The sequence below is a fragment of the Pyrgilauda ruficollis genome, unplaced genomic scaffold (genome assembly GCF_017590135.1).
Source record: "Pyrgilauda ruficollis isolate IOZ18807 unplaced genomic scaffold, ASM1759013v1 scaffold127, whole genome shotgun sequence".
Lineage (NCBI taxonomy): Eukaryota > Metazoa > Chordata > Aves > Passeriformes > Passeridae > Pyrgilauda > Pyrgilauda ruficollis.
The window spans coordinates 731,982-759,312 of record NW_024511099.1 but is presented as its reverse complement, the minus strand read 5'-3'; the positions used below and the strand labels follow the sequence as shown (position 1 = coordinate 759,312).

General features: G+C 51.3%; 2 protein-coding genes across 7 annotated transcripts in view; both read left to right on the top strand.

Moving 5' to 3' along the window:
- RAD21L1 (RAD21 cohesin complex component like 1) overlaps window positions 1-12,346 on the top strand; it is a 17,148-nt gene extending 4,802 nt beyond the window's left edge. Inside the window, exons 2-13 of the mRNA XM_041458333.1 lie at window positions 1,030-1,159; window positions 2,623-2,722; window positions 3,686-3,792; window positions 4,169-4,354; window positions 4,966-5,067; window positions 6,049-6,159; window positions 7,189-7,418; window positions 8,267-8,369; window positions 9,091-9,230; window positions 9,922-10,002; window positions 10,535-10,612; window positions 11,368-12,346. Of these exons, the coding sequence (XP_041314267.1) occupies window positions 1,138-1,159; window positions 2,623-2,722; window positions 3,686-3,792; window positions 4,169-4,354; window positions 4,966-5,067; window positions 6,049-6,159; window positions 7,189-7,418; window positions 8,267-8,369; window positions 9,091-9,230; window positions 9,922-10,002; window positions 10,535-10,612; window positions 11,368-11,559 (1,452 nt within the window). The 5' untranslated portion in view covers window positions 1,030-1,137 and the 3' untranslated portion in view covers window positions 11,560-12,346. The remainder of the gene's footprint in view (window positions 1-1,029; window positions 1,160-2,622; window positions 2,723-3,685; window positions 3,793-4,168; window positions 4,355-4,965; window positions 5,068-6,048; window positions 6,160-7,188; window positions 7,419-8,266; window positions 8,370-9,090; window positions 9,231-9,921; window positions 10,003-10,534; window positions 10,613-11,367) is intronic.
- Window positions 12,347-13,995: 1,649 nt separating this feature from the next.
- On the top strand, window positions 13,996-27,237 carry SNPH (syntaphilin). Of its 6 annotated transcripts, none has more exons than XM_041458235.1 (6): window positions 13,996-14,056; window positions 14,571-14,628; window positions 21,134-21,521; window positions 21,970-22,170; window positions 23,758-23,907; window positions 24,740-27,237. In XM_041458235.1, the coding sequence occupies exons 1-6, from the start codon at window positions 14,039-14,041 to the stop codon at window positions 25,869-25,871; spliced, it is 1,947 nt and encodes a 648-aa protein (XP_041314169.1). In that variant the 5' UTR covers window positions 13,996-14,038; the 3' UTR covers window positions 25,872-27,237. The 6 variants fall into 6 exon arrangements, with proteins under 6 accessions (XP_041314169.1, XP_041314172.1, XP_041314171.1 ...); XM_041458238.1 differs by lacking the exon at window positions 13,996-14,056 and adding an exon at window positions 14,385-14,451 and having other exon boundaries at window positions 21,134-21,210; XM_041458237.1 differs by lacking the exon at window positions 13,996-14,056 and having other exon boundaries at window positions 14,398-14,628; window positions 21,134-21,210; window positions 22,069-22,170.
- Window positions 27,238-27,331: the final 94 nt, after the last annotated feature.

Sequence of the window (27,331 nt, the reverse complement as noted above, 5' to 3'; positions counted from 1 at the left end):
CCCAGCCCCCGGCGCCTTCCCGCCCTCGGCTGAGCCGCGGCTGAGGCCTGAGGAGGGTCCGCCCGCCCCGCCGAGCCCCCTCAGCGCCTGCTGATCCCCCTCGGCCCCCGGGGCTCCTCATCCCCGCAGGGCCCCTCACGGCCGGCTGTGCCCATCTATCCCTCAGGATCCCGCTAAATCCAACACGTCCCTCCTGGCATTGCTCAGGCCCCCTGTCCCCTCAGCGTCTCGGTCACCCCATCGCCTCAGGTCCTGCTAAATCCGCAGGGCCTGGCTGGATCCTTCTGTCCCCTCAGGCACTACTAAATCCACCCTGACCCATCCTCTGAGGATCCCGCCAAATCCCCCCTGCCTGCCCTCTGAGGGTCCTGCTAAATCCTTTCATTCCCTCAGTGCTCTCAGGGTTCTCCCATTCCCTCAGCGCCCAGCTGGGTGATCCCAGTCCTTCTGGATCCCACTAAATCCTCACATCCCCTCAATATCTGCCTGGGTGCCCTGTCCCCTCATCCCATAAATCCTCTCATCCCCTTCAGTGCCTGGTTGTGTCCCTCTATCCCCTCAGATCGCACTAAATTCCCCCTTCCCCGTAGCAGCCAGCTGGGTCCCCCATCCCCTCAGATTCCATTAAATCCCTAATCCCACTTGCTGCCCCAGGACCCATCTCCTGTTGCAAGGGGAAGAGCTCAGGGAATTTTGTCAGGGCTGCCTTGGGACCTTTGGCCAGGCACCATGTTCTACGTCCATTTGCTCATCAACAAGCGAGGGCCGCTGGCCAAAATCTGGCTGGCTGCCCACTGGGAGAAGAAGCTCACCAAGGCACATATCTTTGAGTGCAATTTAGAGGCCACTGTACAAAAAATCCTCTCCCCAAAGGTAGGCTGTGGCATGAGGAGGGATCTCCTGGAGAGTCCTGGAGGTGGAGGTGTTGGCCTCTCGCAGAGAGCTCTGTTACTGCTGTGTAACATTTTAATGTTTTTGCCAAAAATACTAACTCCTGAACAACTTTTTTTTTAATATAAATCCTCACAGTTTGCTATAGCTCTGCGAACCTCTGGACACTTACTCCTGGGGGTGGTGCGGATTTACAACAGGAAAGCAAAGTACCTCTTGGCAGACTGCAATGAAGCTCTGACCAAAATGAAGACAGCCTTTCGCCCAGGTATACACAAAATTCAGAATTTTTTCATCTGTGTCCTCTCATTTTAAAAGTTAATTTTTTGATATTTCTGTTCAATACACATTACTGACCCCAAAGGAAACTGAATGTACTAGCGCCTACTGCTGGTCTGGCTTAATTTAGTGCCATTTCAGGTCTTTGACTCCCTTAACAGAAGCAGTATCTTAAGTGGGCTTACAAGAAGATGCTGGAGTTCAGCCTCCATTGCTAGATAATTAATTTTAATTTCTGATGACACCAACAACATGTCTAACAGTGTCAGTGCCAGACCTGACAGTGTTTTGAGCTCTAGCCATGCAGACAGGGAGAAGGGAGCTGAGATGACTGGAGCCTTTTCCAACAGCCTCTGTGTTTGTCATACTTAGGCAATAAATGGGAGGCACTGTTGTCTAAAAAAAAGCCTGAGAATACCAGTGTCTACTGCCAGTTTTAATGTGCTTTGTGACCTGGTCTGTTTGCAAAATAGTCAGTAATTACTCTGCATTATTCTCAAGGATATGATCACAGAATTATAGAATCACAGAACCATTTAGGCTGGAAAAGCCCTCCAAAACCCAGTCCAACTGTTCACCCAGCACTGCCAAGGCCACCACTAAGCCACGTCCCCAAATACCACGTCTTTCAAATCCCTCCAGGGATAGTGACTCCAGCATTACCCTGTGCCAGGGCTTGAAAACCCGTTTAGTGAAGAAATTTTCCTTAATATGCAATTGAAATCCACCGGCCATGACTTGTGGCTATTTTGGAGATAGATCCTATAGCAACTCGGAGAGTAGCACACAGCTCAGGAACACACAACATTCACCACTGCAGCAACAGAGACTTTACTTAGACAGAAGGGGGGAGAAGAATCTCAGCAGGAGTGGTAAAATGCTGAAAGAGGCTGTTCAGGGAGCTGTGAAATCTCCATCAACAGAAATAGACAAAAGTGATCTGACTTAGAAATTAACCCTGTTCTGAGCAAAAGGTTGGGTTGGACGACCTTGAGAAATCCCTCCTCACGTGAATTTTTCCAGGATTCTCTGATTCCCAAGTAATTGGCAGTCTGAGTACATAATTATTTGATGCTGGAGAACAGTGTTATGGAGACAGAGCAGAGGAAAGGAAAACACAGTGGTTCATTTGCAGTGTTGTGAAAAACTCTAGGCTAGACATCAGCTGGGAGAAGCTTCCAGGGACTTAAAGCAGCTGCTCAGCAACACAAGTACTTACATATTTCAGGTCCTGTTGCAGCAGACTCTTTTGTATCTGTCTGTAAAAAATAGATCATCTTAAGGACATGGAAACTGAAATTCCACTTTTGGGTGCCTAAGCTTTACCATTCTGTGATTTAGAATGGCAGCAGTCCCTCCTGACAGGTTTATAGACTTATTATACCTACATGGGAGAGAACACTACTTTTATTTTATTGATACTTATTTTGTTATGTTGTCTGTTTATTTCAGGGCTTCTTGACCTTCCAGAAGAGAACTTTGAGGCTGCTTATCAGTCCATTACATTACCTGAAGAATTTCATGATTTTGAAGCACCACTACCAGATGTAAAGTAAATGCTTCCCTAGTTTTATTCATTTTTTTAGAATTCCCAGAAGTAAAAGCTTTATTTGCTGTTATCTGATCGAGACTCAGATTGGGCTGTTTTGATTTAATAACTGAATCCTCCTAAATTCTGAGCTCTACAAGGCTACAGCCACAGGCATTGTGCTTTGGTAGTTTTCCTCAGTCCTTTAATCAACAGACTTTCACAATGGAATAAAGTCTTGAACTTAGACTTCAGGATTTTAAATTGTCTGAGTGAAGGATGCAAACAGCTTTCTGAACCTCAAGAGAAGAGATAAAAATTAGTATTAATCCTGAAAGATGTGGCCAGTAACCACACAGTGTTGCACTGTTCCACTGGGTAACTTCGTTTTGTTTCTGCTCCACTGCTCTCTGGGGCTGGGGTGTTTTATCAGCAATAGTCAGCCTGGCTCCTGAGAAAAAGCCAGCATATTTCTTAGGCTTTTTTGACACAAAGCAGCATTAATGTAGAAAACTGATAAAAAACAGGAGGCTAAATCATGTTTCTGATGGCTCTGATGCCCCAAAGGTCCAGGACAAGAGATTTCCACTGAGGGTTGCTCTGCACCTCCTCATAAATACAGTTTGATGGGATCAGTAAGGGTTTATTATTTTGTAAGTACAGCTGCAATGTAATACACTTTATTCAAGTGCCTCAGTGTGCTGACTCTGTAAAGGTGCCTTTTCTACCTGCCCAAAGAGTTGTGTAATTTGATTTAAAAGATGTTTCACTAATTAGTTGCCTTCTGACAAGGGTCTGGTAGGTACCAGGGCTTGGATGGGAACAAAATCACAAAAGCCTAAGTTTACTGGCAAAAGGGAGTGGAGAAATATGGGGACTTGTGATAAAATGCCAGGACTGAAGGCTGTGTAGAAACAAGTTTTCACATTCCAGCTGAATGCTCAATGAGTTTCAGTTCACTCTGTATTTTTATATTTTTTTCATCAGGGCCATTGACGTTGCTGAACATTTTACCTTGAATCAGAGCAGAGCTGAAGAAATCACACTTACTGAGGATTATGAAAGCAGTATACTTCTCTGTGAGAGAAACTTTGGTGAGAGAAGTTGAGAAATTGGAGATATTTCAAAAGGGGAAGTGTGTTTTATGTGAAACTTTTATGTGAGCCCTTTCCACATGTAAAAAAGCTGTGATTAAAGGTCCTTTTGTTTCATGCTTTTGCTGATTGGCCTATCATGCTGTGTTAGGTTTAAATTTTTGTGTGAGCAATATAATCTGGTGTCAGAGACTGAGAACCAAACCAAACATTTCCTGCTTTTACTAAATTAGATAACATTGTTTATTCTTTATTCCATTTGAGGTATGGGATGTCTTGCAATCCTTTAAAAATGACTTGAAAAATTAGGAAATTTATACATCTGGGTTTACAAAACTCACGCAGATGAGGGATGAGGAATTGTGTGTTCCCTCAGATGAAGAAGCAGAAGCACTGAGGAGACAGAGCTTCTTTGAGGGCAGTGTCCTGACGAGCAGTAACAGTCTGGTGGCCGATCCCAACTCAGCCAGCACCAGCGGAGACAAATCTGTGCTGCACGAAGATGTTTACTGCTTCCAGGACGACCATTTTGGGGATGAGGAAGATGCTGTAGATATGATTGGTAGGGTTTGCCACAGGCAAACAGAATTGGTTCCTGTCCAAATATTTTTATTCTTACAGGAAAACAGTCAAGACAGCACCAAAGCGATTGTTGTCAAACATAAGTCCTATGTTATTTGTTGTTTTCGTACATATATTTTTCCTACCTGTTACTAAGTCTATGATCACTTAGACACTGCCAAGTCAAATTGGTTTAAAGGCTGTATTTCATTATTTTAGAATTAAAGGCATTAAATTTATGCTTAATGTTTAACAATTTAATTTCTGTTTTCAAAGCTGAAATAGTATAGCATTTTTATCCTTACTATTGTAATAACAAAGGCAGCAAAGTAGTTTCTACATCATTATGGCTTTTATGTAAACCTTACAGATTGATACCTGTTAACACTATCAAGGCCATATTTACAAAAAAAAAAAGGTGGAAATCTCCAACTTGTGGCTAATCCCCTCCTTTGTGTGCTGTTGCAGACAGCCGTACCACTGACAGCCATCTGCAGAAGCTGAGCTTGCTTTCTTTGCAGAGTGTTAACCTTGACGAACATTAGGCTGTGTCAGGCTATTTCATTACTACTAAGGCTTAGAATGATTAAAACTATGTGCTTTGTATTTAAGAAATCTTGTTGAGAGATGAGCAAAATGTCCTAGATAAAGACATTCTTGATGTGGAGGAAGCACGTCCTTTGTCACAAGATCTGCCAGAGAACAGCACAGCCAGTGAGTTTGCAGTGTCTGCTCCATCTCACATAAACCCTCTGTTCCTGTTGTTAAAGCCTAATGTCACTCACATTCAGCTTTTTGTAGTATCCTTGTGCCTTTTTCCTTTCTTCATTTATTTTGCTTTTTTTTTTTTTTCCTAAACATCCACCATTTTAGGATAATTTTGTTTGATTTAAGGATTCCAAATTTGTAGCTTTGTAGCTTGACATTGCTTAGAAACACCTTCATGTGACATCCTGTTGGATATGCTGTTGGTCCACCCTGCTGCTCACAGCATGATGTCCCTTTTGAGGGGGAAAGAAACCCAAATAAGGCTGTCCTGTAACAGTGAACTTTCTTAGTGAGAGCTTAAAAGGTCTTTTCCAACAGAAACAATTCTGTGCTTCTATTTCTGGCTTCATATTTCTGCAACAAATTACACTTAAGTAACTCATAAAGGTGTTGTTAGTCTTCTTTTGGTTTGATACTGATTAAAGAAATTAAGCTTTGATAACTATTTCTGAGAAATTTTTGCTGTCTTAAATCCTTACTCCCTCATCAGAGTGTTAGTTTAAAACAGAGAATTCTGGAACAGCTTTAAAGGATAGAGTGGCTCTTGCCTCTCCTTGCTCTGTTGCTGGTGCTACTTGTTCCTTTTCTGTTGACAGAGATGTCCCCACTTGCCTGGAACTGGAAAAGATAGGGATTGAAACTAAACACCTTTGCCCCTAAACAATTTCTGTTGTGTGGGCATTTCTCCAGATCAGTTCTTCTGTCTCTGCTATGGCCTGGTCATTCTGGGATCAGTGAAGGGAAGTGTAGAGTATGAGAGTATGAGAAGGAACTGGTGAACATAAGTGAGATTATAAACAAAACCACAGTTTCCTATTTCTTGCTGTTTTTGTCTGATATTGTTGTCTGTCATGTGATTGAGAAATTAGTCCATATTGGTTTTGTTTTTTTTTTTAAATTTGGGTTATTTGCTGGGTTTTCTTGCAGTTGAGTCCAACTGTGGAGACACCACCGCAGAGGATGGAAATCACACAAAGAGTGAGACAATCCTTTTGTTCCAGGAAGAAGGATTTGTGCTTGAGCCAGTTGATGATACAGGTCAGAAGTTGGTCAGCTTCTGGTGAATGTTTGCATTAACTTTTTTGGTTTGCTTCTTAGTAGTGAAAACTTGCAATATAGATTATTCCCACCTTAGATTTCATCTGCTCCTGCTGTCAGAGTTCCTTTTTACAGTAAATATTATACAAACCCAGTGTCAGGTTATTTATCTCAGCTGCCTGAATTTCTGCTTGTAGTTTCTTCCATGTACCAAATGAAGTTTTGATGCTTTTCAGCTCTGGTAGCATTGCAAGCTTGGCCTCCGGGGTGGTACTGAAGATTCACCTGAAAAACTTTAATTGCCAGTCACACATCTTAAATATAAAAGTCACAGTGACTTTTATATTTAAAATCACAATCCTAAAACTTTCAAGCCTTTGGAAAACATTGGTTTGTGTACTTTTAACAAGATCCAAGGTGAAGAGTATTACATTTCCTCTGCAGAGAAAATCTAAATGTCCCCTGTCACATTGGTGGCTGTTTATGAATAAGCAAGCTCATGTTGACAGCAATATTTACAATATTGGAATTTTCCGGCCTGCCCAAATAATATCCAGGAAGTTATGGCTATATAACTAATCTGTGTCTTTCTTTTGTGTTTACATTTTGATTAAATTGCTAAAGGATTAAACTGACAAATACAGATATTAATTATGAGGTAATGAAACCTCTTGAGTGCATCAGCAGTTCCTGGAGCACTTAACTTCCTCATGGATTAAAGACAGCTTATTCAGTCTTGTTGCTCTATCATGTGTTCTCATTAAGTTGTCCTGTACCCAGCTCTTTATTAAAAGAGCTTTATCATTTGTCTTCCACAATTAAACATAAGGGAATTTCCAGTAAAAGAGTACAAAGAGTGAAAACTTCATAGAAGCTTTTGAAGGAATGCCCTGTGCACTTGTACTTTGATTTTCAAGTCTAGGCAGTGTTCAGAAGGTCAGCAGCCAGGTTGATTCAATGGTTGATTTTGTGTATGTAATATCCTAGGAATAGACCTTAAGACTTGTTATTAATACTTGCTTTATGTAGCTGTCACCCAGAGGAAGAAAAAACAAAGAAAGAGGAAGCTGCTGGTGGATGTAGAGAAGGAGCTCAGCTGCCAAACCATTTACAAGCAGCTCACCAACTGCACTGACCTCCTGGCCACGCTGGACCTCGCTCCCCCAACCAAGAAAACAATGATGTGGAAGGAGTGGGGAGGTGTGGATAAACTCCTGTCCCATTCTACACAGCCTATGCTTCATGCTCAGCTGCAAAAGGTAAACATCAGTTCCTTGTGGAGTCTATGCCACTGTGTAGGTTCCAGGATTGTTGCCGAGCTGGGATCTGACTGAGAGCGGTTTTGCAGACTCTCTTTGATCTGAAGTTGGGGCTGGCTGCAGGTGTGCACTGAGCATTGCTCTGGAGTACAGGTCAGCTGGACACCTGATGGTTTGCACACTCACCACTAACGGTTTCATCATCTGTGGGGTCACAGCCTTAACCTCCTGCACTCCAACAAGAGAAAAATTACAAAAGGAACATGAGAGCTGATGTTTCATTTCACACACTGGTGCCTGACTGATCTTCTACTGAGACACAACTTTTTACTTTTCTGTCCATTTCTTTTATACCTTCTCCTTTGTTGTATTGTTTTCTGGTTTATTTCTTCTTTGTAATCAGTTTGAGATATCTTTTGTTTACATTTACTTTAAAGGTACATCAGACATTATTAGTAGAATATTGCTAATGGATTTGGAAGGGTTCACTGCAGCAGTGCAGCTTCACCACTTAGAGTCCAGCTGCAGAATTACAACTTGCTCTTTAAGAAGATGAAAACTGCAGATGTTTTTTTCTTTCATCTTTCCTTACTGGCTGGCTTCAAGAAAAATGACTCAAGCTGCTCCTAAATATTTATTTTTTTTTTCACGGAATTCATGTCAGAGCTGCAGAAGGCTATTGCTTAAAAAAACCCAAAAAAATTGCAGATTTTCAGAGTGACCTAATTCAAATACTGAAATTCTGGGTTGCAGTCATTAACATACAGCTCGTACTCATATTTTGTGTTGATGTTTGTAAATAATCTGACATGATATTCTGAAAGCAAACAAAAAATAATTATTTTCAGTTGTTTGAAAAATGCTTCAAGACTGACAGATTTAAGATGAGAGCAAATGGAATACAGAGGGTGTCTGAAATGAAAGAAACGAGAAAAGAGCAAGATACTACAGGTAATATTTTAATTCTGTTGTGAAGAATTAGCTGTTTGAGAGTATTTTCTATTCTACATAGTGTTTGAGAGACACAAGAGGTGTTAGTGTGCAGTATTACACAAATTACTACTTTGCTGTTCTTTTGTTTCTTAGAAATTAAATGAAATCCAGGTCTTTTCTTCCTTGTGGCATAAGAAGATATTTTTGGTTTCATCTTTGGTTTCTCTAATTATCTCTGAAACTGCAGATTTGGGTAAAGCTGCTTGTGGGGTTTTTTTCAATATTATTTAAAAAAATAGCTTCCCACTTGTTCTAAGCTTAATCAAACTTCTCTCCAAAATTCCAAATTAATGTAAATAGTTCTACTTCTATCTGGAAGATGTGTTTGGTTAATGTCAGGCAAGAAGAAATGTTCCATTTTAGACCTTCTGAGAAGGATATATCCACTTTCATTCCTTTGCTCTGCTGGGAACCTAACCTGCCTCAAAAATTAATTAACAAACCCACCTCCTGTGAGTCTATAAAGGTCAACTTTCAGAAAAAGAAAACCTGCCTTGGAAGGTTCTTCTTCCATGCTCCTGTTGGGAATGATGTTTCTTCAATATTTGCTTATTCTGGCTCTTCCCCTCAAAGACTGTGAACTTGTGTGTGATTTTTGGTTTTCAGTGGGGCTTTTTTTTTTTTAAGGATGGTGATTCACAGTAATTTCCTCTTCAACCTTGGTTTTCTATTAATACAGAGATGCTGCCAGAAGAAGAGACAAGTTACCTGCAGAAGCCAGCTCATTCCGAGACTGGGAGAAAAATTAGAAATGATTCCTTTACATTGACATCACAGAATGACAGAAATGAAAGCAATGACAACTGTGGTGAAATTATAGTGAGCAGTTTTCCTCAGTTTTAGAGACCTAAGTGTGCCTATTGGTTCCCCTTTTTGCTAAGGTTCCATTTCAGAAATTACTAATGTTTGGAAAGGATGCTAAAAACAGTCAAGAGAGCATTAAGTAGCTTGTGTGATGAAAGTTTATTTATAATTTGGTAGACTCCCACAATGAATGAATGATTAATTAAAATGTTTATTAATCAGCATAGATTACAGTTTAATCACTATGTATAAATGAGAGCTTAATATTAAATATGAAATATTGTACTGAAGAGACAAATATAATCTTTATAAAGGATAAAACTTATATTTTGTGTGTCATATTGAGGAAATACTTAAGAAATATCTCTTCCATCTTCACTTCTGCTAAATGGTATTCTTTGGAGAATATGAGGCTCATTAATGTTGAAAAGTGATGAAATTGGAGCTAATGTTGAAAAGTGATGAAATTGGCATCAGAAAATATGTGCTCCATGCCTGAACTCTGCCCATAGGTTTAAATTCATCTTTAGATAAATCCTGCAGCAAGGTCCTTCCCTGTATCCGGAAAGACATGGTAGAAATAGCAGCTATTAACTCATTTGGAAAAACTTCATTACAATGAATTCTTTGAGCAGAACTGTGTAAAGAGAATTGCACTGTGTGCATAAATGGTCAGGACTAGTGATTGTCTTTTTCATGTTCACAGGAGGATGGAGCAGCTTTCTCCGAGAGCTCAAAAAATTCCCTGAACCAGGAAGCTGAAGCACAGCAGGTGGAGGTGTCAGAGGTGAGTGTCCTAAGCTGATGGCCTTGCCTTGTTTCAGAAGAGAACCCTGTTTCTTAAAAAAAAAGCATCATGAACTTACAGGGAGTTTTGCTTCCTGTGAGAAGGAAATAATTTCTTCAACCTTGCTGGTTCTGAGGATGCTCAGGTACTCTGAAACCAGGGCAGTGAGCTGCAGGCTTCAGAGGTTAAGCCCAAAATCCCAAGCCAAATATTTGAATATCTCTTTAAGCTCCTGGCCAGTCCAAATGCTGTCAGAATCCAAGTCCCACAGAGCAGTACCTGGCTGTGGAGCTGCCTCACTGGGACCATGTCTATGCTGCACCTGAGCTACAGAACAAAGCACACAGGTTCTTTCCTTTGTTCCACACAGCCTTGTATGAGCACAGAGGTGTCAGAGGCTCCAGATTCCCTGAGTTTGGCCATCCAGATATCCAGCTCCATCTGGATTTTCAGCCTGGAACTCCTGTCCTTTTTCTCGTGGTGTGTGACTTTTTCCACACCCTGACTAACTTCCTGTTTACTTCCTCTCAAGGAGCAAACAACGACTGGGAAAGACAATGAAGAAATAAGATGGGGCAAAAGAACTCTTCGGCTACAAAGAGCTTTACAGGTACCAGTGCTGGATTTTGTTATTAGATACCAAAAGCTGGTGTTGATTTCAGCTGGACCATGTTAGAAAAGCTCTTCTTCCTACTGTCCATTGTGTCTCTGCCTTTCACTGGCAGCATGTGCTTTTTTTGGTATTTCTGTGGAAAATCAGACTTCTGGGTGCTTGATGTGTGGTGTTCCTTTCCACAGCTCCTGGAATTACTAGAGTTTTCTGAATGCTTTTTTTCTTGAATGTATTTCAAAGGTTCTGTGCAAATAGTAAATAAATATTTACACCTGAATACAGCCTTTAAAAAACAAGAGATAACTGAGCCCAAAGAATTGCTCAATTATATTTATTGTTATCAATCACAAAGCATGATGGAAGCACTCCACTGATGTAATGGAATTCAGTGGAATTGTAGATTTTAGTAACACACATAAGTACCAACACTATTATGGTGTTAAAATACTAAGAGTCACTTCTATAATCACAGATGGAATGTAGCCAGAGAGGTTGTGGGCTCCCCATCTCTGGAAGTGTTCAAGGCCAGGTTGGATGGGGTTTGGAACAACCTTGTCTGGTTGAAGGCGTGTTTAAGGTCCCTTCCAACCCAAACCAGTGTGTTCTTCCATGATTCTATGGAGATTGGATCCTATCTGAGGCATTCAGGCAGAGATATTCCCTCTATGCAGTGCTCTCTGTTTGGACTCCATGGGCTCCAGTTTTACTGGTAGAGAAGCTGACCTGACTGATTTCTCATTTCCCTCACACAGCAACTGAAGAGATCAGGCGTGTGTTCCTTCAGTTTCCGGGAGCTCTGCCGGAGAAACAACCGGAAAGAAGCTGCAGCCACATTTTACATCTTCCTGGTGCTGAAGAAGCACCAGGTCCTCGAGCTGCGGCAGCCCGAGCCCTTCGCTGACCTCACCGCCACTGCTGGGCCCATGTTTGACAAGATCACATAAACTGATCAAAATACAGCTTAGGTTGCATTTTCCAGCAAATTGTTTTCCTGGAAAAAGAATGGAATGCCTTGTCAAGCTGTGGGAGATGAGCAGAGCTCCCTGTCCTCTACACCACCCAGTCATGGCTGGTGCAGGGGTCCTGCCCCAGGTGATCACTACAGGGCTTATTATTAATATTTATAGTTACATGATGAGTTATATTATAGTTATACAGTGTGTTAATAAAATACCATTAAAATATATGTTCTACATAAGAGATTTACATTGTGAAGGATTTTATGAAAATCCTCAAAAGAATTTTATAAAAATCCTCAAAGGAATTTTATAAAAGTCCTTCAAAACCTTTCTCAGGGACTACTTTTGAAGCTTAAATTATTTTTTACAAGTCTTGTGTCTGTTAATTTTCTAATACCATCAGTAAGTTATCTGTTTAGTCTCTGTAGAAAAAAAAAATTTAGACTATTTAGAATTGTTCCTGTCAAAGACTGCTCAGTATTTCATATTTTAAGATCTAGCAGGGTAGTGTCTCCAGTGTTGCTTTTGTGTGTTCAGGCAGACAGAGGTTACACTGGCCGTACAAGAGTCCAGAAGATGCAGCAAGAAATTCTATTTCCTAGAAATCCTGCATTTTCAGATTTCACAGAGCTTTTTAACTTATTGACACCTTTATTCATGTGCAGATGTATTTAAAAATTGATGTTAACTGAAATATTATTAGTTCTTTGCATTTTTATCTAATTTAGGATAAATTTTATCCCTTTTACTGTCATTTTCTGAAGCTGTTGGTTTCCAGCTGCCTCCCACCTGGAGGAGGGATGATTGTGCCCCACTCAGCTGCTTCGGTGCTGTGGGGACATCACTGTTCCTTCATGTGGAATCAATAAAAATCAGAAGATGTTTCCTTTGCTTGTTGGTGTTTCTTCTGAAGGATCAAATCCTATGGCTTCATCTCAGGGTCAGGGGCTTGGTGGTTTTACTTTAAATGGGAAAGGATGGGTGATGCTGTCACCTGACTTCCAGGTGTTCACTCACCTCAGTGACACCCTGTTTCTCTGGGCCCACTAATGTGTGTGGCTCCTGTCCCAGAGGATTTGGGGAGGTTTGGTTTTGAGGGTCTGTTCAAGGGAGTAAAATGGCTTTAAAAGAGGTGAATCCCCAGTGTGGGGCATGGAGTGGCCACTGGCTGTGGGGGTGTTCCAGATGAGTATCCCTTCTGAACAGGAATATTTGATTAAATAAATATTGGGCCTTTGCTGCTGTTCTCGGAGGGGTTCCTTTTCTGGGTGTAAGGAAGGGAAAATCATCCCTGTATGGTAAAAACTTCTCAGTTTTCTGCAAAAGAAATGCTGGTTTGGGGTGGGAATAGGAACAGGGCTCAGGCTAAGACTGGAACCAAGGGCAGCTCATCTTTTCTTTATAGCAGGCCTGGCACTTCCAAAGCCAGGTGCTGACCTGGGAAAAGGGTTTGGGTTTGGTGAAAACCTCTCTCTTCCCCTGTAGCAGGCCCAATCTCCCTGGAGTGGTGTTCCCACTCTTCAGGTGAGAGTATCCTGGGAGACCAAGCACTGCAGAGGGAAGGAGAAACCATTTTTCTTTCCCAAAAGCCATCAGGAATGACTCTGCATCTCACAGCAGAGCTGCTGCCTGTGCCACATGGTCAGAGCTGCTCCAGTGGCAGCAGCTGTGATAACTCATTAATTTTCCTTTCAAGGAGAGAGGCTGTGCGTTGGATTCACTGGGAAAGAGGGAAACAAAAGGCAGCTGGAGGCGGGCAGGAAAAAATGGGAGGCAGGATATATATATACACTGAAAACAGTCTGTGTGTTGGGATAAATGAGGTACAAATCATGCAGGAAATAGCGCTGGAAGAAAGACTGACATGTATTTACCAAACAGGTTTGTCAAAACTCTGGAATAACCATGGGGGAGTGACAAAGGGAGCTGGGAATGTCTGGGAAGCACAATGGGCCTCGGCTCCAGACCCAAACTGGGCACAGGCTCTACTGTGGCTGTGAATATTTCCCACATTAACATTTCCCTCCATAAATCCGTATGTGGATCCACACAGGCTGGATGTTTGTAGCACAGGCAGCGCATCTCCGATGCTCCTGGTCCCCACGGGGGTGTCCGCAGCCGACCTTGGGCGCTCCTGGCCGCGGGCACGGAGCCCCCCAGGAGCCGGGGCCCCGCTGCTCCCCGCGCAGGCTGCGGGACGTGGCGCGGGGGCTCCCCAGACGTTTCCTCAGCAAATAATTTGGGAAGGTTGATCTTGACAGTTACAGCAGGAAGCGTGTGGGAAGTGCCATGAGTAACCGGGCTGTGCTGGAGAACGGGACGTGCCGTGCCGTGCCGTGCCAGCCTCAGCCTCATCTCCCAAACCTCCCGGACGCCAGCCACAGCCCGGGACAGCAGCTCGGGGTGGCTGTTGCTGCTTCTCCACCCCAGCCCCGGCGATTAGGGCTGAGCCAGAGGGATTGAAATGGGGCACAGAATTCCGGTTATTTAATGACTTTACTTTATGAAAGCGCGTCACTAATTAGAGGCAGGGATCTCCTCAGAGCTGGACTGCTTAAAATGAACACTACAACGCTGGGGGGGGGACTCCAAGGGCCGAGTGGCCGCAGCGCGGGGCAGCCCCGGCTGCCCCCCTTCCCTTCCTCCTCCTCCTCCTCCTCCTCGTCCTCCTCCTCCTCCGGGGTTACACGGGGCGAGGAGCCCAGGGCCAGCGGGCACAGGGCACACCCGGCCCGCGGGCCTTCGCAGACGGGGAGGGACCCCAAAACCCGGCTGGTTTCTTTCCCTCCCTCCCTTCGCCATCCCTCCCTCCCTCATCCCTCCCTCATCCCTCCAGCGCTCCCGGCCGCCCCGCCGCACCCATGGAGGCCGGCGCAGGTGATGGAGGCGGGGGAGGGCGCGGGGTGCGGGGTGGGGCGGGGGGCACCGGGCACCGCACCGGGCACCGCACCGGGCCCCGCCGCCGCTCACCGTCCGCTCTCTCCCTTCCCCGGCAGGTCGCTGAGCCCCCCACCCCGGCGCTGCCGCCCCCGACATCGGCGGGGCCCCGCGCAGGTGAGCGGTGCGGGGCGCGGTGCGGGGGGCGCGGTGCGGGGCTCCGCGGCCGCCGTGACTCATCCCTTTCTGGCTGCAGATTCGGGCTGGGGGGAGGCGGGGGGCGCAGCCGGGTCTGCCAGCGCCGCTCCGCATCGGGGGTGGGGGGGGGGAGCGGGGGGGGGTTCCCGGGGCACAGGGTGCTCGGGGCGGGTCACGCATCGGGCCCGCAGCACACCCGCATTGCGTGTGCCAGACCCCCGCGGCACACACCAGACCCGTACTGCTGCACCAGAGCCCACGGCACCCGCTGCACCCATGCCTGACTTGCCAGACCCGTGTCTTATGTACCCTGACCCACACAGCAAAGCCACCTGGACCCCCACCACACCCACCTGTCCTGCTTCACAGCCCTGGATGCATGTGACATGCACTAGACCCAAACAGCAGCATCAGGCACGCATTGCACTCACCAGACCTGCACTGCACTCGCCAGACCCACATCTCATGCACCTGACCCACTTCACGTGCACCAGACCCTCCCTGCACACCCCAGACCCACATTACATACACCAGACCCTCCCTGCACACCCCAGACCCACATTACATACACCGGACCCTCCCTGCATCCCCAGTCCCACATCACACCAGACCCATATCTCATTGCACCAGACCCTCCCTGCAAGCAGTAGACCTCACTGCAAGCACCAACCCCATGGCACATGGATCAGACCCACATCACGTGCACCAGACCATCCCTGCACACCCCGAACCCTCCTTGCACGCCCCAAACCCACATCTCATGCACCAGACTCTCCCTTCAAGCACAAGCCCCATATCTGCTCATGCAGCATCCCAAAGTGTCTCCGGCACCATGGGGTATTGCAGGAGCTGGGGCTGCTCTGCAATTGACATTTTATTATTTAATGGCTTCATGCTCCATCTCCGAAGGGACACAGGAACACCCCAGCGGGTTGATGAGCCGGGTGCTCTGTTCTCTCCTCCCCACAAGGTCAGCGCTGTGGCTGTCGCACAGAACCCACTGCTGGCTGTCTGTTCTGCTTATAAAATCCCAGTGTTCCCACCCTCTCTGGGCAACAGGCACGTTGTGCTGTGACCGTGTGCCAGACGACGCAAATCCTGGTGTCCGGGGGTCGCAGGGTGGGGGTCAGAGGGGCAGTGCCCGCACTCCCATCTCGGAGGAGCTGCAGCGGGCTGAGGCAGGAGATGTGGTGTGTGGTTAAAGTAGGCCATTCCAGCGGTGTGGAGAGCAGGGCTAATCCCCCGGCACCGCCGTCATTCCAGCCCTCGCTCAAGGTGGATGGTGGTTAGGGGAGACCTGCTTCCGCCGCGCCGAGGCACGGAGGGGAGGCGGAGCTGTTGCACTGGAAGCTGGGTTTGTCTTCCAGGTTTTTTGCCTTTGTATCTCGAAGGAGTGGGCTGTTCCTTCTGCTTCACACAGCTCAGCTCGGCTCCTGCCAGAGCACCTCTGCAGGATGGGCTGTGCAGTGGGATGTCACCTCCATCCCATCCTGCTGACCTTCCTGGGCCGGGGTGAGACCACGGGGTCTGCATCCTGAATGTCCCACTCCTGTTCTCATGCTGCTACAGCACTTGTCATGGAGCTCTTTTCCCATTTCTCTTTGGCTCCAGAGTCCCTAGCGAGAGCCCAGCCTTCACCCTCTGGTCAAGCACCTTATTTTCAGTTGATGAGGGCTGGGAATTGCCACCTCCCTATTTGGAGTTGCAGCCAGGTCAGCTGGAAAAGTGATGAGCTGCATAACCCGAGCTTTCCAAATGGTGTCTGTTTTCCTGTAATCTCTGGATGTCAACTCAGCGTTTTATAACAAACAGGAGAATAAAAGGAGATGCTCCTGCCTTTTGGAATGGGATACAGGCACTCTTAGCAACATTGATTTTTCTGGTGGTGTTGCATAAATACCCCATGGGGTTTGTCTCTGCTTGTGCCCCGAGCACTCGGCTCTGCCCTGAGCTGGATTTAGCAGTGGCTTGGGCAGTGCTGGGTTAGCAGTTGGATTTGAAGGTATTAAAGGTATTTTCCTACCTAAATGGGTCTGTGATTCCATGATTTCCCGCTGCCTGGGACCCAGGTGAAGCTTTGGGATGAACCCATCTACACTGGAGCAGAGGCTCCCAGCCTCTGGAGATATTGCCACATCCTTGTAATCTTCTTGGAGCAAAAGCAAAACAATCCCTGTATCCCAAAAATCCCCCATGGCAGGAGGAGAACATAGTCATGGATGTTTGCCCCCAGCTGCCCAGGTGGTGGTCCCAGTGTTGACCCCCTCCTGCACCAGGACTCCTGCCAGCCCTGGCTGCTGGATCCTGCTCTTTCCCACTGTGACCCAGCTGTATCCCAATCCCTTTTCCAGTGCAAGCAGTCCTGGCCTTGCCACTGTCCAGGAACAAAGGCTCTGCCCCACATCGGCTGCTGCTTGTTGGCCACATCCAGCTTATTTTTTTTTTTTTTGTGCTTATTTTTAGAGTGTAGAAAAGCAGAACCGGTGTCAGGAAGGCAGGGTAGGACTTTGGGAGCCCTTTTTGTCCCCTGGAAATAAAAAGCTGTGGTTTCCTTCTCCATGTTCCCTCTGCTTTTAATCTTGCTCATCCTGGGAGGCTGAAGGTCCCCCCGGGGACCCATGGGGACACCACGGCTCCTCTCCCAGGTCTCTGCAGTGGGTGAAGCTGCTCTCAGACGTTCGGGCTCTGTGCCACCATTGCCAAAGATTCCTCACACAGGGTGTGCCAAGGGAAACACAGGAATCCAGCAGCAGGCAGGATGATGGGAGCCTGGACAAAGGAAGCAGTGAGCGAGAAATCCAGGGAAATGTGGCAGCTGCTGGCACAGCAGTGTTGTGCTGAGGGCTGACACTGGCAGTGAGCTGCAGGCTCTCACACCTTCTCTCATGTTCCCTGTGAGGATGGGGTGAGCTGGCAGCAGCTGGATCCCTCTGGATCCCACAGAAGCTGAGCTTTGGAAGCTGATGGGAGCAAACTCTTGAGCCTGCAGCCATGAAACCCTCAGAGGAACAAGCTGAGGAACCATTGGAGGCTTCACTGAGCCAGTGATGAGGGTCTCTCCAGAGTCCTGTGTCCCTGTTTCCCATGTGAGAAGCATCTAGGAAGGGCCATACCTGCCCAGCCTGGTTTTTCCATCACTGGCACAGCCAGGGGATCCAGCAAGGAATGGGGAAGTGGCAGGATTCGAGGCAAAGAAGCATCTCTGTGGGGCAGTGTTCCAGCTGAGCCTGGGGAAATCTTCCTCTGGGGCACCAGGGTGAGACCCCACTCTGTCACTGCTCTGCCATCCGTCACTGTCACAGTGTGATCAGTAGTTCAGCAGGAGCTGGGCACCCACCAGAAGGTGAGCCCTGTGGTGTCACCCCTCTGGGACAGTGGCAGTGTGGGGGACTGGTCGTGATTCTGCATCCCAGCCCTCTGTGGGGGATCCTCTTTCTCTTGCTGTAGCTCCAGCTGTTTCCTTAGCAAGGCCCATTGCTTTTATTTATCAGGAATTCTCCAGGCTAATTCCACTGCATGGAACAAACCCTGGTTTGTGCTGTTGTTTGTAAAAGCTCTGCCCTTCTGCTCCACGTGTGCTGGAGCCTCACAGGGAGTTTTGGTGTCAGCAGCACCAGAAACACGCTGGTCTTTGCAATGGGCAGTGTCCACCCTGCTCAGGCCTCAAGGTGCATTTCAGGGGATGTGCAGGGTGCTGGACCCCAGGCAGGTGGTGTGCAGGGCAGTCTCTGGATCTGGTGTAATTGGGAGTGTCAGACCCTGGCCCCTGCTGGCACTCCCAGGTAGGAAGGGCAGACACGGGGGTGCTGTGCTGAGCAGGGTCCTGCTGCTCCCCCTCTGTGGGGACAAGCCAGTGCCCCCCAAGTCACCTTGGTCTTGGTCCATGAATTGCCCTGACCGCCCCTGCTGTGGAGACAGCTGAGAGCTGGCAGAGAAGAGGAGGCTCTGATGAGACCTTCAGAGCCTCTTCCACTGCCTAAAGGGGTTCCAAGAGAGCTGGAAAGAGACTTTGGACTAGGACATGGAGTGGCCGGGTACAGGGAATGGCTTCCCACTGCCAGAGGGCAGGGTTAGATGGGATATTTGGAAAAAATTCTTCCCTGTGAGGATGGTGAGGCCCTGGCACAGGTTGCCCAGAGAAGCTGTGGATGCCCCATCTTTGGAAATGTTCAAGGCCAGGTTGGACAGGACTTGGAGCAACCTGGGATAGTGGAAGGTGTCCCTGCCCATGGCAGGGGGGTGGGATGAGATGGTCTTCAAGGTCCCTTCCAACCCAAACCATTCTCTTTTTAACTCCCTGCTACGGGCAGGGATGCCACCCACCAGACCAGGGTTAATCCTGGATTTCCCCTTGCTTTCCTGGTGGGGCTCCATTGGTGCTGCAACTGCTCATCCTGGTCCATCTGAGGGGGTAATTCTGAGTGCAGATCTGTAATTTCCTCTGCCTTTAGTAGCCACATATCACGTGGGAAGGTGTGTGTTCAGCTTTGGTGCTGAATCTGCCCACCCTGCCTGTTCTGGGCAGCTTCTGGGCACAGTGAGGCTTCTGGGGAGACTGAAGTGGCCCAATGTTCCTTTGGGAATAATGACAATTTATTATCAATGATTAAATTCTAGACACCCTGTGTGCTGTGGGAGGCATTAAGCCTTGGTGTGGGCACTAGGCAAGTCTGCAGCAGTCGGAAGAGGAGGAGGAAATGAGTTCCCCAGACATGAGGCCAAATCCAGGTGTCCCCACAGAGCCATTCCAGGCTGTGATGCTGGCAGCAGCTGCCTGGGGTGTGGTGTGGGGTGCTCTCAGGAGCCCCATGTGCTGGGCTGACACGTGCCATCTGCAGTGCTGGCACTTGCTGCTGTCAGTGGGCACAGAGGGACCCCAGCACAGAGCACTGTGGCATGAGGGTGACCTTGACATGAGTGGGGAAGATGCAGGTACAGCTGAGCTGATGCTGGGCACCCCTGGGATTATACCAGATACCACTGGACTGCAGGGAGGAATCACCCCTCTCAAATCTCCCTACATCCCTGCTCGAGAGCTGTGCTGCAGCCCGTGAGGTGCTGCTGGAGGGTGACAGAGAATCCTGGAGGATGCTCCTGCCAGCCTGAGGCCACGCACGGCTCTTGGTGGATGCTGATTCACGCTGCTGCAGTAGCAGAGCTTGCTGCCCACTTGGGAGCAGTGATCCAGCAGGACAGAACACTGCCTTCCCCTGCCCAGGTCATCTCCAGGCAAATCCATCCCAGGTGGGAGCAGCAGGATCCCCAAATCCTTCTTGCAGTGTCCCCGGGGTGCTGGCACCCCTCTGTCATGGGGCACTGTGCCTGCTGGGGCTTGGGACTTCACTGCACCAGTGCTCTGGGATTTTTGGTGCCCTGGTTTGGAGATCAGGGAGCAGCAAATCCTGGGCAGAGGAGGGACCTGGGCTGGCCAGTGTGGGCTTTGAGGTATCCTGGAAAAACAATAACCTAGGGTTGCAAATGTAGAAAGCTGCCCTGGGGTGAGCTGGATGTGCCCCCTTCCTGTTCTGCCTCCCCTGTTGTCCCACTCCTCGCGCTCCCCTGGAGCAGGGCCAGCAGCATGGAGTGTTTCCTGTCACCCATCGATTGTCTGTTGGCAGGTCCCATCTCCTGCATGGCTCTGCCAAAATCTGAGATAAATGCTGGCATTGTGAATAGGTCTGGGGATAGGGGGCCCCCCGTGCTGCCCCCATCCCTGTCACTCTATGGCAGTCTGGGAGCACAGTGGGGATCCCAGCGGTGCCATGGGATGCTGGGCAGGATGCGGGTGCTGAGCAGATGCTTCCCTCACTCCCTCACATCCTGCGTGTGCCCGAGGTGCTGCAAGGCTCTGGATCTGGCCTATTTATTTACAGGAAAGCGGGCTCTGTGTTTCCCTAGGGATTAGCAGCTGCTGCCTCATCATGCAGGGATCTGTTCTTCCTCACCTGATTTCACTGCTGAATGGGGGATTTGCACTTAATTAAGGCAAAGCAGGCACGAAGCCCACTGCAGGGAGAGCTGCCTGCCCGGGGAGCACCATGGCTGGGTCAGAGCCCTTGTACCCTCTCTGCCCCCAGTAATGCCCCCACTGCAGGCACTCTGTGTCCCTGTGGCATTTCCCTGCTTACTGACAGGGATGGGGATCTGGGAGCAGGGGGAGTTTTGTCCCATGATGGGAAAGGGGCTGCAGACTATGGGCAGGCATCTGCTCTGCTTCTGATCTGCCTTTTAAATTAAGAATACCCTTGCTCACAGGATCCTGGTGGGAGCACAGGCATGCAGCATTCTGGTATTTCTGGGCTATGGGAGACAAGCGGGAAGCACAGCCCAGATGTTCAGGGCATGTTGTCCTCATCTGTCCCTGTACTGGTGGCCCTGGGGGCTATACTGATGCCCTGGTGCCAGGGCTCACCCCACAGGGGCCCCATCTCATTCAGGGCCATTTTCCTGCCTTCACCTGCTCTCTCTGTTCCTTTGCCTGCAGTTCCCTGTGCCCAGGAGCCGTGGCACTGTGGCCATGTCCGTGCCGGGGAGCAGACGCGCGTCCACAGGATCACGAAGGTGAATATGCTTCAGCCTCTGGCCTCGGGACTGGACAGCAGCGCCTGCAGCCGGGATGAGACGATCCCCACGATCCCCACACCTCCACCACCAGCTGCCACTTCGCAGCACGAACCCCCAGCCCAGCTTTCGGGGGTTTGCATGGCACTGCCCGCTGCACAGCACTTCCCTGTCCGTGCATGCAGCTCCCCGAGTGCTGCACGCCCTGTCCCTCTGTCCGTCTGTGCCACAGCCAGGACCGACCCCTCCGTCCGTCCAGGCGAAGGCAGGCAGTGGTGGAGAGCACTGGGTTGGGGCAATGAAACTGGGAGGTATGTTAGCCCTTGGAAAATGTCTCCTTGAGCTGAGTGGTAAAGAGAGAAAAAGAGGGAAAAAGCATTTATTCCCCTGCCAATGTCTCCATGACCTGGACTGCCGTTATGGAGGTGCAGGCCCGGCGTGGGCAGGGAGAAGAGGCAGAGCTGCTCACGTCTAGGTGATGCTCTGGCAGATGTGGCTCGAGCCATGCTGGGATCATGCTCCCAGGGGACTCTTATGGGGCTCCCAAGGGGCTTCCAAGGGGATCCCAGGGGCTCCCAGGGTCCTCAGGGTGTGAGGATGCTGTGCCAGCATCCATGGGCTGCCACGCCAGGGAAGGGGGAGCGGGTGGACATCCCCCCCAGTCCTGCCTTTGTGCCCGTCGCCATGTCCGTGCAATTTTGATCCCTGCTGTTTGTTTTGTCCTTTTGTCTTGTGTGTTCTCGGTGTGGTGGTTGGCAGTCGCGGGGTTTATGGACGGAGTGGCTTTGCCTCCTTCTTTAAGTCTTCAGCGCCCTCAGCCACTCGGCCTGAGACACAGCCTCTTCTCCCTGCCTCCAGGCGCCCCTCGCCCCCCGGGAGGGACACCTACGGCACCTCCTCGCTGAGCAGCAGCAGCAATTCTGGCTCCTGCAAGGGCAGCGACAGCAGCCCCACCCCAAGGTAACCCATCACCCGTGGCCCCAGGGCGGCTGCTGGGTGCCCCCGGGCAGGGGGAGCAGTTCCCCGTGCTGCCGGTGCCGGTCCCAGCGGGGACAGGAGCGCAGGGGCCGCTGGAGCGAGGCTGTGCGCTTGGTGGCCGGGGGAGCCGGAGCTGCCGGAGCTGCTGGTGTGTCTCCAGAGACCCTCACTACCCTCCTCCTCCAAACCTCTCCGCCGCTGTTGTTGTGTCGTCTCCCTCCCTGTCCCCCCGCCTGCCACGCAGGGATCCCCCGTCCTCTTCCCTCCGTCCTGCTGTGGCTGTGGCTTGCACGCTGCACGCTCCCTCCCGCCGCTCCCGCATTCCAAGGAGCACCCGGATCCTTCCAGACCAAAGGCACGAGGGCAAGAGCTTCGCTTCCATCCCCTTGTGCTGCCCGGCAAAGGTTTGGCAAGAGCTGGTGGCCCCCTGGCTTCTCAGCAGGGAGCTCGGGGTGTGTTCGGGGCACAAACAGCCAGCACGGAGCTGTGGCGTGGGTGCCAGCCCCAGCCCTGCAGGCACAGCAGCCCGTGGTGGTGCACTGCTCATCACCTGCCTGAACCCTGCCCCGTGCCAGCCCCCAGAGGTGGAATCATTCTGGGAGGATCTGAGGGACCCGAGGGTGTCATGGTGAGCAGGTCCGATGCGTGCTGTTGCTGGGGCAGTGGCCTTCCTGCTGCCATGGGGCATTCCAAGGCATGGATGCTTCTCACACAATGCTTCTGGACATGGCTAAAGGCTGCTGGGCTGATGGACACCATGCAGGGGGGCTTTGGGACGCCTCCTTTCCATTCATAGGGAGTTTGGTCCCCCCACTGCCATGCCAGAGCCACTCGTGCTGTTCCCAGCTCTCCACGTGCCTCCCAGCTTGGGGAGCCCTGTCCCTGGCCAGCCCCTGCTCTCTGCACTGTCCCAGGCTTTGGGCCAGAAATGTCACTTCATCTGCCCCAGTGCCAGTGGTGGCATAAGGAGGGTCCAGACGTGCTGCTGGCCCAGCCCAGAGCGGATGCTGGATTCCCTGGCTTGCTCCCCATGGGCAGGACAGCCACTACCTCCAGACCTGCTCCATCCCAAACCCTTTCGTTCCCCATCTTGTGCCTCCATCTCTGGTGGGACCAATCCCACCCTGGGGTCTCCATCCACATCAGTTGTTTCCAGGAAGGTTGCTCTGGGCACACAGAGACCTTGGTGGCCCTGGTTCTGCTCATGGCCCAGCAAAGTCCCCAGCACACAGAGCACTCAGCACCTGACAGCAGCACCAGCTCCTGTGTCCAGGAGCTGCACCCACCCTCTGCCAGGGCACAGCACCGAAGACACCCTGTCTGTCCTGCCAGGGCACAGCACACAAGACACCCACCCTGTCTGTCCTGCCAGGGCACAGCACACCATACACCCACCCTGCCCCTCTCATCAGGGCACAGCACCCTCATGCACCCACTCTGCCCCTCCTGCTCTCAGGGCTCCTTTGGGATGTATTACAAGGCTGCACCCCAAGAACAGGCCTTAGAACCCCTGGGTCAAGCCTGTGCTGACCCTGGCACTGGCAGTGGGTGACATGTGTGTCCCTGCAGGCGCTCGTCCAAGTACAACCTCTGCAGTGACAACCATGGGATAAAGCCACCGACGCCGGAGCAGTACCTGACTCCCCTGCAGCAGAAGGAGGTCTGCATCCGGCACCTGAAGGCTCGCCTGAAGGACACACAGGAGCGCCTGCAGGACAGGTGAGCTCGTGGGAAGGGTGCCAGCACCAGCCATTGCCACCCACTGTGGCAGCTCCTGTCTGGGACCAGTCCTTCTGGGAGTCTCAGTTCCCAGCATGGCACCTTGTCCTCGTGCTCGTGCCCAGGGAGTGAGGTCACAGCTGTACCACGGCATGGCTGGCATGTGGGATCTGGCACTGCTGCCCGTCCCACCTGGGAGCTGCAGATTTGGGGACTGGAGAGCCCCACGTCCCACCTGCAGTGGCTGCGTTCTCCCCTCGCCCTGTTTAAGTCCCTGCCATGGTTTTGCTGAATTTCAGCGTCAGAGGGTGGCTAATCCCCATCTGCTCTCTCAGGCTTAGGCACGGCCCCGCCGCCGTGCCAGCTGCCACGCACCCGCCTGGGGCACCTGCCCATCCCCACGCAGCCCTCAGGAGACCTGGGCACTGCAGCCTCTCGGGGAGAAGGCTGAGCATCATTTGCAGGGATCCCTGAGCTCCCACTGCTCCAAACAGTGCTGCCAGGGGGTCCTGAGCATCAGTCCTGAGGGTTCCTGAGCATAAATCCTGAGAGTCCCTGAGTATCACTCCTGAGGGTTCCAAAGCATCCATCCTTGGGTTCCCTGAGCATCATTCCTGAGGGTCCCTAAGCATCACTCCTGGGGGTCCCTGAACATTGCTCCTGAGGCTCCCTGAGCATCACTCCTGAGGGTCCCTAAACCACTGGATCCATCCCTTGTTCCCAGTTGGGAATGTTACTGGGTGATCTGGTTGCAACCCAGTGCTGGGCACAGAGGACAGGGCTGTCCCTGCAGCCCCCTCAGCGCCGCGGTGGTGCCCTCCCGTCTCCGCAGGGATGCTGAGATCGAGGACCTGAAGACGCAGCTGTCACGGATGCAGGAGGATTGGATCGAGGAGGAGTGCCACCGCGTGGAGGCCCAGCTGGCGCTGAAAGAGGCTCGCAAGGAGATCAAGCAGCTGAAGCAGGTCATCGACACAGTGAAGAACAACTTACTGGAGAAGGACAAAGGCCTCCAGAAGTATTTTGTGGACATTAACATCCAGAACAAGAAGCTGGAGACGCTGCTGCACAGCATGGAGGTGGCACAGAACGGGGCGCTGAAGGAGGAGGGCGCCGGCGAGTCGGCCGGGGGGTCCCCGGCGCGGTCCCTCACCCGCAGCTCCACCTACACCAAGCTGAGCGACCAGGGAGCCGGGGACCGCAACGTGGGGGGCTCGCAGACCATCTCGCTGGACGAGGGTGCCGACAGCGGCTTCGTGGGGATGGAGGAGGCTCCGGGCCACACGGACCCGCTGGAGGTGGGGGGTGAGCCCGGCACCCGCCTGCCCCCCAGCAACACCTACGAGAAGGTGCTGGGACTGCGGAGCAGCGCGGAGGCAGGGGTGCAGGCCAGCTGCATGCAGGAGCGGGCCATCCAGACGGACTTCGTGCCCTGCCAGCCCGACCTGGACACCATCCTAGAGAAGGTGATGAAGTCCCAGGCTTGCAGCTTGGGCAGCCCCACCTCCGCCTGGGTCTCTGAAATGGAAGACACGATGCCCGTCCCCGAGCTCGCCAATCCCACCGGGACCACGGACCTGACGGTGGCCGAGCCCGACGCCGCGGCTGCCAGTGCCGAGGGGGGTGTCCCCTGCAACCCGGCGGTGCGGCAGCCCCCCAGCGCCAGCCCCTCGGTGGCCATCGCCTGCGTGGCGGAGGAGGAGCTGATGGAGGTGACCGGCTGCGAGACCAACCCTTCCAAGAGCTACTGGAGCCGCCACTTCATCGTGGATCTGCTGGCGGTGGTGGTGCCGGCGGTGCCCACGGTGGCCTGGCTGTGCCGCTCGCAGCGGCGGCAGGGCCAGCCCATCTACAACATCAGCTCGCTGCTGCGGGGCTGCTGCACCGTCGCCCTGCACTCCATCCGCAGGATGGGCTGTCGCCCCGTCGCCAGCCCCGGCCCAGGAGGCACTGCCCAGCCCTGACCCCTCCGACGCCCTCCACCCGCCCCCACGGACCCGACTGCTGATTGTAAAGCCCCGGCGTGGCTCCGGCGGGTGGGAAGGGGCCGAGGGGTCTGTGGGTGCATCGAGGTGTGCTGCCCGCCCCAGCTCCTCGAGGAGGGAAAGAACTGTTGTTGGAAGAGGGGTGTTGGCACCCAGCGTCACCCCCCGCCGATGGACACCCGTGCCTGTGCCTCTGGCTGCGGGGGGCTGTGGGGCTGCACCCGCCGGGGGGGCTGTCCCGCCATCGCAATTGCTTTTTGTTTGTCGCGGGGTTATCCCAGCCGTGCCACGGGCGGGTGATGGCGAGGAGCCGCTGGCAGCGTGGAGCGCGGGGGATGCAGCGGTTCCTTGCTGCAGGTGCAGTGTCTGTCTGTGGGCAGGGGGATGGGGGGTTCCTGTCCAGACACAGGGATCAGCTCCGGAGCGGTTCGGGCCAGCCCCCCATTCCCTAGGAGATGCCTCCCCACACTGGGATGGAACTGGGCTGCAGCTCACGCACGGAGCCCCCCGAGGAAGCCGTGGGCTCTCCCTCCTTTTGCTTTGCACTATATTCACTTTTTTTTGGGTACAGACTGAAGCCCGGCTGTTGGGACTCTGGCTGCCGGGAAGCGGGACCGGGGGCTCCTGCGGTTCTGTCAGCCGTGCTGCCGGTGATCCCACCACGTGCTGGAGCTCGGATGCCTTTGCTGGGGTGGGGCAGTGCCGTGCAGGCAGAGCCAAGCCCTTTGCCGCCCCGGCCCACCCAAACCCCCGCTTTGCTGGCGGCCTCCGGAAAAATGCCTTTTTTTTTTGTTGTTGTTGAAACACAAAGACAGCAAGGATTGCTCAGCGGGGCTGTTGGGGCGCGGGACTTGGGGCTCCCCCGGGCGCGCCGCACTCCCACCCCACGAATGTCTGTGGTTTCTTCGTGACTTGAACTAACAGTGTTTCCCCCCAACCCCAACCCAAGCCCACTCCCCCACCCGTGGGTGCCACCGGCCAGGTGCCCTGGCAGCCGGTGTCCAGTGGTCCCCAGAGGGGCATGTGCCACATCCTGTGTGCCCCACACTTCCCTGCATCCCCCTTCTGCCGGCTCTGCCCATGCTGGGGGGCAGTGGGGACAGGAACTCTGCCACCAGCACAGCACCAGGTGCCGGGGGAAGGATTTGGGGAGCAGCAGTGTCCAGGCAGCCGGGGCAGATGTAAGCGGAGCTGGGATATTCGCCTCTCGTGCAATGTGTTTGTGGATCTGTGTACACGTCTGTTAGGCTATCCAAAGCTTTGCCAAGAAATAAATGTAACGACTATATTTGAAAGACAAATCTATATAATATATTTTTTAAATACAGAACTGAAAAAGCTGTAACCCCCCTCTTCTTGTTTCCCCTGTCCTGTACTCGCTGTCTGTGGTGGATGTAATAAATGTCGCTGGGTCTGTGTCTGCTTTGGCTGGAGCCAGC